This window comes from Juglans microcarpa x Juglans regia, chromosome 5S, assembly GCF_004785595.1.
Source record: "Juglans microcarpa x Juglans regia isolate MS1-56 chromosome 5S, Jm3101_v1.0, whole genome shotgun sequence".
NCBI classification, from domain to species: Eukaryota; Viridiplantae; Streptophyta; class Magnoliopsida; order Fagales; family Juglandaceae; genus Juglans; species Juglans microcarpa x Juglans regia.
The window spans coordinates 14,911,708-14,923,406 of NC_054603.1; the positions used below are offsets into that span (position 1 = coordinate 14,911,708).

The following is an 11,699-nucleotide window of genomic DNA, read 5'->3' on the forward strand; positions in this document are numbered from 1 at the left end:
AGACCACCATGGCATAATTGTGTAAAGGCTAATTGGGATGCAGCACTCGATGTTAAGTCAAGGAAGATAGGGGTAGGAATTATCATTAGAGATGAAAAAGGGGAGGTGATGGTGGCATATTGTGATAAGAGAGGCAATGTGGAGCAACCAGTTATAGCAGAAAGTTTTGCACTGAGGAAAACAATGGAAATCTGCAGCGAATTGAATTTCAACAGAGTGATACTAGAAGGGGATGCACAAGTTATTGTTAATGTAGTAAATGACACAAATGAAAATTTTACCTCCTATGGAAGCATCATCGAAGAAATGAAGGTTTTCCTACAAGTTTGGTCTGACTAGAAGGTGCAGTATGTACGTAGAAGTATAAATACAGTGTCTCATAATTTAGCAAAAACAGCTATACATTTAGATGTTAAGAAGTTGTGGATAGAAAAGGCACCTGATTTTGTTTTAACTTGTTTACAGAAAGACAAAGATTGTATTGTAGACACTGTTCTATGAATGAAATTGGAAATTTCTACTTCAAAAAAAAAAAAAACCCACACGAATTCTACACTTAATGTAATACATAGGATTTACTTTATAATAAAAAGAACTGTATGATATGATGAATCACATTAAACCGGATCACTATATAAATATTTTATAAAATTTATGAGTAGATCAAATTTTTATATTTGGTGAAAGATAAATGTCTGGCTTTAGGGATTTGGACTGCAGTAAAAAACGACATACCGTTTACAAACATATTTGAGCGACAGGTCGTATCGTTACGGACAAAATAGAACGATGCTGTTTCAAGTTCTTCCTACTTTCCCTTATGATTTCCCTGTTTCAGAGAGAGAGAGAATGAAGCAGATATCGAAAGATCCGTTCGAGGCGGCGTTTGAGGAGGAAGAGGATGATTCCGCCGCAGTAGCTGTCGATGCACAACAACAAGACCCCGACGAAGACGAAGACTACGATGGTCTAGGTATGGGTACGGGTACGGGTACGGGTATTCATTCCTCTGCCGCTGACCCTTCCGTTTCTGCTTCCACGTCCGCACCAGCATCGACCGCTACGACAGCAGCAGTCTCTGCCGCTAAATCCAATGCAAAGAACAAATACGACGATCAGGAGGAAGAGGAGGAGGACAACATGGATGTTGAGCTCTCCAAGTTACCTCCCACTGCCGACCCTGTTAAAATGGCCAAGATGCAGTATGCTCTTCTTTTTCTTTTCGTTTTTTTTTTTTTTTTTTTTTTTTTTTTGCCTCTTAGTATCGCAGACCCGTTTTACTGTTGTTCTCCATTACCTTTTCTTCTGTGAGAAAAATTCAATTTTGACAACCCATGTGCCACTTGCGCCTGAATTATCAAAAAAAGTGTTTCTCTATCAATTGGAAAATAAAATCATAATTAAACACATAAGAAGAAAAAGAAACGGGAGGCGTATATGGAGAAACCCGTTAATCGCTTAATTATGTCAAGTCTTTTGTAAAGATAAGCTTTTGAAGGCTTTAGATACCAGTTTATGACAGAATCATCTCTGAAGGAGTGGCTGCAAATGCACGTTTTGGTATGTATTGAGGAAAAATGAAACCACTCAGTATATTTTCATCAATAAAAGCAGTTTCTTTTATCGAAACTGCAATTGCATGTACTGATAGCCATTTTGGTTACAATCCCACTTCATAAAAAATGCCTGTTTCTTGAGGTTCTTCAATTTAGAGCTTGCCTTTCTTTGCATGTGCTTTTTATCTTTATGATAAAAGAAATCTCTGTGGGAACTAGACGTACACCAAGTCCTGCATCAGACTAACCTTCTGTCCTCTCTCTCTCCTTTTTATTACTGAGGCAGGGCGGAATAGGGATATGAGGGAAGGGCCAATCTTCTAACTTGCCTTTTCTTTATCCTACTGTAATCTGCATTGGAAATTGATGTGATTAATTATACAACTAGACATGTCCGCTAACTATTGCATCTTGATCACTTCTACAGGGCTATTTTGTCACAATTCACTGAGCAACAGATGAGTAGGTACGAGTCCTTTAGGAGAGCTGGATTTCAGAAATCTAACATGAAAAGGGTACGCTTCATGTTTGGTTGTTGTTTTCCCCTCTCCTCTTCTTCCCTTGTAGCTGGGCTTCATTTGTTGGGTTCAATGTATTTAATTGAAGTGTTCTAGTTCCAATAAATTGGTCAGTTTCTGCTTTGTTTATCTGAGAGGTGGTGGAGGGGGACCAGCAATATTAAGTTCAGGCCTAACGGAATTCTTCATTCTTGTTTTTGTTTTTTCTTTTTCTTTTTGATGGGGGGTAAGGTTGGGAGTTTGAATTTTTGAAAGGTAAAAGCAAAAGGCAGGTTAAAAAGAGGCTCACATATTGAATTTGTCAAACTATTCCTTTGGTCTTGTGTACTGTTTTCTGAACTTACCTTCACCAATTACTGATTGCTTTTGGTACATCCTTGTAAAGACTCATATTCCTTTTCTTGTTTGCGTTGTTTGCATATTTATCCTTTGGTGTGGATGCAGTTGCTAGCAAGCATCACAGGAACCCCGAAAATTTCTGTGCCAATGACAATTGTAGTGTCTGGGATAGCAAAAATGTTTGTTGGAGAACTTGTCGAAACAGGTATGCATATTGTCCAATCTTGAGTTTATGTTGAGAACTAGTTTCAGGAACAACTATTGTTCACCTTTTGGTTAATCATATGAAGGAAAGATATATACTCTTATGACTATAAAGAGAATGACTGCACAATGGAGAATAAATGAGATTGTGTGAGATGCTTTCTCAATTATATTTATTTGAACACTGTGTATCAAATCTAAAATATAGTGCATGATGAAGTCCAACTATCTGTATCTTCTAAAATCAGAATAGTTGAGCATTAGTAACAAGACTCCTTACTTTGCAGCTAGAATGGTTATGGCAGAGAGGAAAGAATCTGGGCCGATCAGGCCTTGCCATATCAGAGAAGCATATAGAAGATTAAAACTTGAAGGCAAAGTACCAAAGAGATCAGTTCCAAGGCTCTTTCGGTAGATTGGGCAGAGACGTTTTTATGGCTGATTGCACAGGTTTCAAGATCAGCCTTGTTTTGAAGTATGGAATTTAACATTATATTTGGCATTTCTCATACTAGGCCTGTACCCTCTATGTTTAAGTAAATAGAATAAGAACGCCAACACAGTAAAAAGGATATGGATTTAGAACAGTACGCCTAACTTTTTTTCTTTTGCGAAGAGTAATTTTGGAAGCAAGCTGAGCTGATCACATGGCCTCTCACAACACCTATAGAAATAGTTGCTAAAGAGGACTTGAGGATTCCATCATTTAATCTTTCCATATGCCAAGGAATCTGGATACTGCTAGGCCCCAAAACCTATTGACCGTAGTTCAAAGTTTAGGTTTTCCTACCAATATAGGTGGGCTAAAGGACTCTAGATATTCTGGTTTCATGGTTAAGGCTACTTCAGACATTTTGGAGCCTTGGAGTTTTTTCAAGGCCTTCTAGGAGTCTCTCACCTAGAAAAGTTTTTGATGCAGTTTACTGTTAAAAGAAAGCAAAACTTGTTTGAAAATTTTCCCTGATCAAAGTTGTCATGATTCTACTTTCTACCACTTCTAGTAGAAATTGAAGTCCTAATTTAAGAAGTGCAGAACCCAACTGCTATAAAAGACCACAAATAAAAAAAATATAAAGCAAAAAAAAAAAAAAACACAACAAAGAAAGAAATTACATATTGAAGACCCACCTCATTGACAGTGAAACATAAATTAAGATTACTTGGTATCTTGAATAGCCTTTCAAAGATTACATGATTTAGGTATTCTATAAGCTTCATTTTTCTTCAGCCTTTTGTGTCCTGTGTCACCTTCAATGCTTGGTTAGCTTATCTTAGGTCCGTAAGAGTTCAGCAAATCGAAGAAATCAGAATTAGTGCTAGGTTGACCTTGGTAATGATAAGTCCATAAGGGTGTTGCAAATTGAAATGATTGGATTAGTTGAGGCTTCTATGGTTACCTATAAAAATAAAAAATTGAGGCTTCATATGTTGTTAAAGGATGGAATATAATAGTTTATAATCTCAATGTATGCACTGTGGATTTGCTATTCGAAGGTTAATGATTTTCCCGAGTTACTGTCTAGAAATGCAATATTGCAGAGGTGTAAATAGCCATATCAAGAGAGACAGAAATAATAAATAGCATAATTAGAACTCTTTTGCATCGCGCCTTATTGAGATTACTCAATGCATCGGGAACCCTAAATTCATAATCCAAAAGATGAGAATTTCCACTCCTGGTCATTTCCATAACAAGGAAAACAAAGAAACAGAGAAAGCAGCTATGTTCCATGCATTATATGGTATGCAGTCATGTCTCATTTTGTTATGAGTTAGAAGACTCCCTGTACTTAATATATTGTAGTTTTGTTCCAACTCTGAAGCTCAGAGCTTTTTATCTTCTCTTTTTTGGTATGATTGTTGACAATCTCATCGATTTGGTGACTCATTGCTTTCGCAAGAGTTTTATCTTCTTCCTGCTGTGATCATTTATCCTTAAGTCTTTCATATGTTCATACAAAATTCTGCTTTTCCTTTCTTTCTTTTTTTCCACATTTTGTGAAAATGTTGGCTAACTAGTTTTTTTTATTTATGATTTTTATATTTGTTTTACCATATATTATTTGGTCAATTTGACCGTAGAGTTGTGATGCAGTTCGTTCATTGTAAATCAGGCATGCACGTCAATGGCGTTCGGGAACATCTCTCCCAAAATGCAGAACATGCACAGGTCATATCAACAGTCTAATTTACTTGTGCTTCAATATTGTATAATAACTATTCATGAGTCTAGACAATTTTCCCTATTTTTTTTCTCCACTTGGAAGTCATGACGCTAGATAAGTTTATACTACTCTATATTCCCCACGGATGCCCCATGATGCCAGTGGATGTTATTGTGCCATGTTTTTTTTCTATTATTATTCTAAGTAGAGTGGATATAATGGTGCCATATAAGCCACATGTTACATTATTTTCTAGGACTTTAGATATTTGTGCTGGTACTTGAAATGCTACTTCCCATTTTTTGTATCTCCATTGCTTCTATAGCTCAAATATAGCAATTCGTGGATCTTTGTGAGGGTACAAGTTCATGGCCTAAACGTTGAATTAGCTTAGTTTGGTTCTAGTACTTGGAACCCCTAGGAGTTGGCTGAAGTGGTAAAAGCCTTGGTTTTGGTGGTATGCTTCCTCCAGGTCTAAGGAGGTTTGAATCATCTTGGGTGCAAACAATTTTTCGGGATCATCGGACTAGGGGAACTTCCCCTTGAATTACCCGAGATGCACTTGTGAAAAACTCCTTGTCGAGGGTCTGTGCACCTCCGGGATTAGTCGGGACTTTGTTCTTGGACACCCAGTGCCAATAAGAAAAAAGTTCTAGTACTCGGTTACATTTAAAATGTTGTATCTAACCAAGTTAAGATCATTTAAAAAATACTTGACATGAAAGAGGTGTTGAGTGTCAGAGAGCTGTATTGATTATGTATGTATGGGAGTGTGTTTTGATCATTCATCGATGAATGAAGAACAATGCGAAGGAGTGGCAAAGATGGTTATAACAGGAGGTTCTAAATTCTCTGTAAGGTTGTGAAAATGAATATATATATATATATATATATATATATATATATATTAAGGTTTAAGCCTTTAAGGTACATGTGCTGAACACTGGATAACTTTTATACATTGGAAAGAAGAGCCTTTACGTGGTGTAGAGAATAATTCCATGAACTGCAAGAAGAAAACAATTTGATGATCGTGATGAAGTCTCCTAACGAGGTGGAGAATATATATATATATATATATATATATATATATGAGATTATTTATGTCTGAAGAAATATAGATATCTTTACAAATTGAACTTATGGAGGGTAACAAATAGTGAGCTTCAATGGTATTTTTTTCAAAAAAAAAAAGTTATTTTCATCAGTTACTATTCACTTCTTCACATTCTACACTCTATGAAAAACACTCCATTCTATGGAAAAAAAAAATTATAAGTGTGAAATGTGAAAGTGAATAATTGTTGATGCATAGAATTACTTTTCACTCAAATCTTCATGAAAAACCTGCTTTTATGATTTGATGAAATCATGTGCTATGGCTCCAATTCATAGTCAATCTTATTTTTGATAGGAGGGAGCATTTGACAATTGAATTTAATTTTTCCTCCATAATAATTATTATGTAAAAAGAAGGAAGACTTGACTACTAAGTTATTAGATAGTATTCATGACCCTTGGATTGCTTGTTTAAGGCCCCGTTTGGATTGATAGAATCGTCGGCGGAGCCAAAAGTTTGACGTGGAGATACCTTCTATTTTGTCTTGTTGTGGAAAAACTCCTGTTGGTGATTGACTTCTTTGTGCTATCCAAACGACTGCTCTTCCAATGTATATAAAAAGTAAAGAGGATGTAAAACTCTTTTTACACTTCTTTATATAAAGTAAAGAGGATGTAAAAGGGCGTATGGCAACGAGCCGTGTGTCATTAGGCTTGGTTTAGATGGTGAAAATATTTAAAAATTATTAAAAATATTTATAAAAAATAATAATAAAATATTAAATAATAATAAAATATTAAATAATAATAAAAAATAGATGAAAAATAATAAATAATAAAAAAATAAGTAATAAATAATAATAAAATAAATAATAATAGTCTTCACTTACCAAATAAGGCCTTGTGAAACGTTTTTTAAAATAGTTAATGTGAAACGTTTCTATATCAACTGCGTATGATTGTATAAAAAGTGAAACTTACAATTAGATTTTTTTGAGAGGTTGATGTTCTAGAACGCCATAATTTATTTGTCTTTTGGAATGAGATTTTACACTTTACATTCGTACTTGTTTGGAAGAAACGAATTAATTTTAAATAAGATGAGTGTAAACCAGGATGTGTGATTTGCAAAAAAAAATTAAATAACAAATACACAGTATTGTCTGGACGTCACAGCTGCTTTCCATGAACAGTGACAATTGACAAATGGAAAGACAACAACGAAAAGCACATCTCATGATTTTGTATTTGGCTGTTTTATTCAAAATATATTTTACATTATATTATCTATCTATTAGTTAAAATAATAATAATATTTTAATAATTTAATAATTTTTTTTCTTAATTTTTTTTTAATATTTTACAATTCTACTAATTATATGTAAATTAATAATCAAATTATAATTAACATATGATTGATAGAAACAAACGGTAAAAATCCTAATAAAAGAAGATAAGAGACAAATCTTAATTATAATTAACATATAATTGGTAGATACAAATGGTAAAAATTTAAATATATTAGTCAAAATTTAGAGAAGGTAGATTAGAGCAAAGAAGGCAAGAAACAGTGAGATTTTTATGATTGATTGCTCATATGGTAGTATTTTGACTATAGTTTTTGCTACGTACGGAGTGTCATAATCATGCATAAGATCTCAATTTGTAAAACTCTTTTCAAATGGTCACTAGCTAATGCTTGGTGGTCTACATTTTAACTCCAAGGTCAATTATTTTTCTTTCCAAACCATTAATTTATGTTACTTTTGCATTATTAGGAAATATTTCATTTTAGATTTTGGGATTGATTTTAATTTCAATTCTGGCTAGATTTATGATAGATTTCTTGTTTAATTACATATTTATTTTTCTTTCAATAATTAAGATTTTGCCTTTTCAAGTAAAATTCTCGTGATTTTGGCATTTCATAGTTATTTGAGCTTGACTTATGAGTTTCACGTCACAATCTCTAATTTTGATTGGTAATCTATACTGAAAACTTGTAGTTGGAATAACTCTAGAGTAATGCTAGAGAGAAGTTATTGGAGTAGTGCACACTTTGCACTCACTGCATGGCTGCTTCTAATTGATTGTTCCCAACACTCACTTGAAGAGATGTGTGATCTAGATGATGTCACATTATATATGCAAAATAGATACTCCTAATAGTGGCTTCTATCTATATTTATTCTTTTAGATAACTAAGTTAGCTTGCTTTGCAATATCATAGAATAATTAGAAGTTGTAAAAGATCTCAGACGGAATAGTCTGTAGAGGTTTGCAGCATGAATTAGACCATGTCAGTAAAGTTATGTACTAAGAAGCTATTAATATTATAGTTAACTTGTTATATATGTTTCAGGTCAAAGTTGTAATGTTCGTTATTAACAAATGCAGTATGTTTTATTCAAAAAAAAAAAAAAAAATTAATCTCTTATTCTCATTTATTTCTGTATTGGTGAGGAGGAAACCTCGTAAACTTTATTTAAATCAAAAGAGGAATCTATAGCTATGTATAGAGCTTGTCAAAAGAATTATAGTCATAACGGATTAATTACTCTTTAACTTGTTTTAAAACTTAATAGCATTTATGATAAAGTTAAAAAACTTAATAGCATTTATGATAGGAACCTGCAAGAAATTTAATAGTGATAATATAATAGCATTTATGTGACTCTTTAACTAGTCATCCGTTAGCTTTTTAGGGGTGGTTTGTATTCACAAGTCATTTCAAGTCATCTCAACTCATCTCACTATTATTTATTACTATTCATCAACTTTAACTCACAAATCTCGCTACTATTCGCAACCCATCTCACTACTATTCATAATCCATCTCAACTCATTTTCGAATCCAAACGACACCTTAATCTTAAGAAATGATGTGAATAGAGAAACCAAGAGCTATTTATATAATTTTTCAAAGTTTAAGGGTATAATTTGAGAAAGGAAAAAAATGCACTTTAAAAATGTTAAAGGACTAGTATTTTGAAAATTAAAATTAGTAATTAAATGTATTATTTTTCAATTAATAATTTTGAATTTAAATACGATTAATTATTTTAATTGGATATACTATCCTATATTTATAATTTTAACTTTATAAAGTATACTATTTAATAATAAAAAGAACTAGGAAGTGAACGATCATGTGCTTTGTAGCAGTAATTGTTATTTAGTAATAATCTAGTGAGATTGTTGATGAATAGGGTTCAATATTTTGTAAAATTACATAATCTATAGATATTCTATTATATTTTTCTTTTCTTATAAAATACAATTGCCCTTTTTTCATGTTTCTTGAAAAATCATAGATAACATTATAGGTTTCAAAGAAAATTGACATACCTTTTAAGATAAAAATAAAAAAAATAAAATAAAATAAATGTTCATTCAAGGACATGGCAGAAGAATACATGCGGTCGAGCACACCATTAAGGCATTTATCAGCATTAAGAATATAATACAAATATTAAATCTACCTATTCCAATCACAATAAGATTTTGGTACAATGAGTGATATTACATGGTATTAGAGCAGGGTGTTCGAACTCTAACTCTACACTCTATTCTAGTTAATTAAATATTTTACATATTAGGTTCACTCATTGAGAGATAGTTTAGCCCACAAATAAGTGAGAGTGTTAAAAATATAATACAAATAATTAAATCAGTATTTTTCCATCTATGAGCATTAGCATCGGATTATGCAAATTCAAATGCAAAATTTGCATAATATGACATGATTTTGTTTTTGACTATTTCACTTAAAACTTATTCCCACGTTGAATTATCTATATATTAGTCAAAATAATAATAAAATATTATAAATTTAATAATATATTTTTTCAATTTTTTTTGTTCTATTAATTTTTTTTTTCTAAATTAAGAGCTATATGAAAATATTAATGTCATACTAGCTTTTCTTTTTTTTTTTCTTTTTTTTTTTTAAGACTAGTAGCATTTCTTTGATGTTTTTATTTATTTATTTATAAATTACAATCTTGGGCAAGCTTGAAAATATTAATGTCATACTAGCTTTTTTTTTTTTTTTTTTTTTAAGACTAGTAGCATTTATTTGATGTTTTTATTTATTTATTTATAAATTACAATCTTGGGCAAGCTTAAAGATACTGGTGTTCTCATGCATTAAAAAAACAAGACCCATAAAACAAACAAAGACTCCATAAATCTACAAATTTACAGTACACAGTTTTTGGGAATATGTTGTTCTGAAAGTTGGTCCTAGGTATTGCACCATCATCAACCATTAATTATTTCTCGATCTTCGGCATTCACATAATCAGGAAAAAATACGACTATGATGAATCATCCTGATCGAGGGAAGAAAAAAAGTTGGTATAATAAAGAGAAAGAGTACTGCTATGGGTCCCGAATTCGGGACCCAAAAAGTTCACCGAATAGTGTAAATTTTTTTCTTCTTTTTTTCTTTTTTTTTTTATATATTTTTTTAATCATCATAAACATTTTTTAAAAAAATAAAAATTTCACAACATCATTAAAAAATATTTTTTTAATCATTCGGTAAAAAAAAAAAAAAAAAAATCCCATTCGGTGAACTTTTTGGGTCCCGAATTCGGGACCTAAAGCATTTCTCAAAGAGAAAAATGAGAGAAGAGAGAAGAGAGAGAGTGTGTTTAGATGAAAAGTGATTTTTTAATAGATTTGATTGAATTACATTGAATGTCAAATATAACCATAAGAGTTGATTTACTTAGTGAAAGTTATTTTGATTTACATTTGCATAATTAACTAAATTATCCATTTTATTTACATTTGCAAAATTCAATGCCACTGTTTTTAACATTTTAAAACAAATGATGAACATTATTTTGCTGTTGTTTTTTGCAGGTCATTTTAGAAAGGGTTTCAAGGTAAAAAAACTCCACCAATACTAATGAGCTAGAACTGAAATTTCTTGGGGGAGGGGCCCACCATGAGAAAAAAAATAAAATTTTATTTGAATTTTAATTAGAAAAATGTCTTGAGATTTTATTTGAACATGTTGAAAAAGGTATTTAAACAAAGATACAAAAGAAGGATAATACTCAAGCCCTCAATTGCCACCTTTTCTAAAACACTTCCAAATTATTATTTTCCTTGCCTTAACACCCTAAATTAAATATTATAATGTCTCTTTGAACCATTCCTTAGGTTTTTCTGTTAAATTAGAGGAAAAGTAGATGTATTGTTTAAGTGTAAATTTTTACATAAATGATCAAAGTACCCTTTTAAAAATACAATATTATTTTTCAAATTGACACATAAAATAAACACAATTCAATCAATTTCAAATTGAAAAATTGTTCATGCGATGCATGTGAACTACTTTCCATTCAACTTAACACTAGAATTCAAGCAAGAGTGTAAAGCGAGATTAAATTATGAATTCAGAATATCAAACCTTATTGGAAGTATCGTTGCAAGATTAAAAGGTAGTATTTGATGAAGTTTAGTATAATTTATGTTTAAAAGAAATTATATTTATAATCGTGAAGTGTACAAACGTCGTATAATTTTAAGAAAATAAATAAATATGAAGTAGAGTAAAGAAGGAAAAAAAAAAAAAAAAAAGAACGAAAGAAAGAAAGAAAGAAAGTAGATGGAAAAAAAATGGGTAGCGAAGGATTCGATGCATTTGGGTTGGGACGGCAACTTCTAACCCTAGTGTTGGGAAGTTGTAGGGTAATGGGATTGAAGGAGGTGTTGGGATCCTTGGGAATGGGTTTTAATATGTATATGGTGGCAGAGTGGGAGATAGCGTGACAACATGGGGGTGTTTTAGAGAATTCGAATGATAAAACAACATTGTTAAAACCTGTTTTGTCTACTACTAT

At 31.8% G+C, this 11,699-nt stretch overlaps 1 protein-coding gene across 3 annotated transcripts; it reads left to right on the forward strand.

Moving 5' to 3' along the window:
• The first annotated feature begins 767 nt into the window (after positions 1–767).
• On the forward strand, positions 768–4,992 carry LOC121267558 (transcription initiation factor TFIID subunit 11). 3 transcript variants are annotated; one of them, XR_005941041.1, is made up of 5 exons: positions 768–1,202; positions 1,984–2,071; positions 2,519–2,618; positions 2,905–3,092; positions 4,732–4,992. XR_005941041.1 is itself a non-coding variant. In XM_041171467.1 (5 exons), exons 1-4 carry the CDS (start codon positions 790–792, stop codon positions 3,030–3,032), a joined length of 729 nt encoding a protein of 242 aa, XP_041027401.1. In that variant the 5' UTR covers positions 768–789; the 3' UTR covers positions 3,033–3,067; positions 4,713–4,992. The 3 variants fall into 3 exon arrangements, 2 of the variants coding, with proteins under 2 accessions (XP_041027401.1, XP_041027400.1); XM_041171467.1 differs by having other exon boundaries at positions 2,905–3,067; positions 4,713–4,992; XM_041171466.1 differs by having other exon boundaries at positions 2,905–3,067.
• The last annotated feature ends 6,707 nt before the right edge of the window (positions 4,993–11,699 follow it).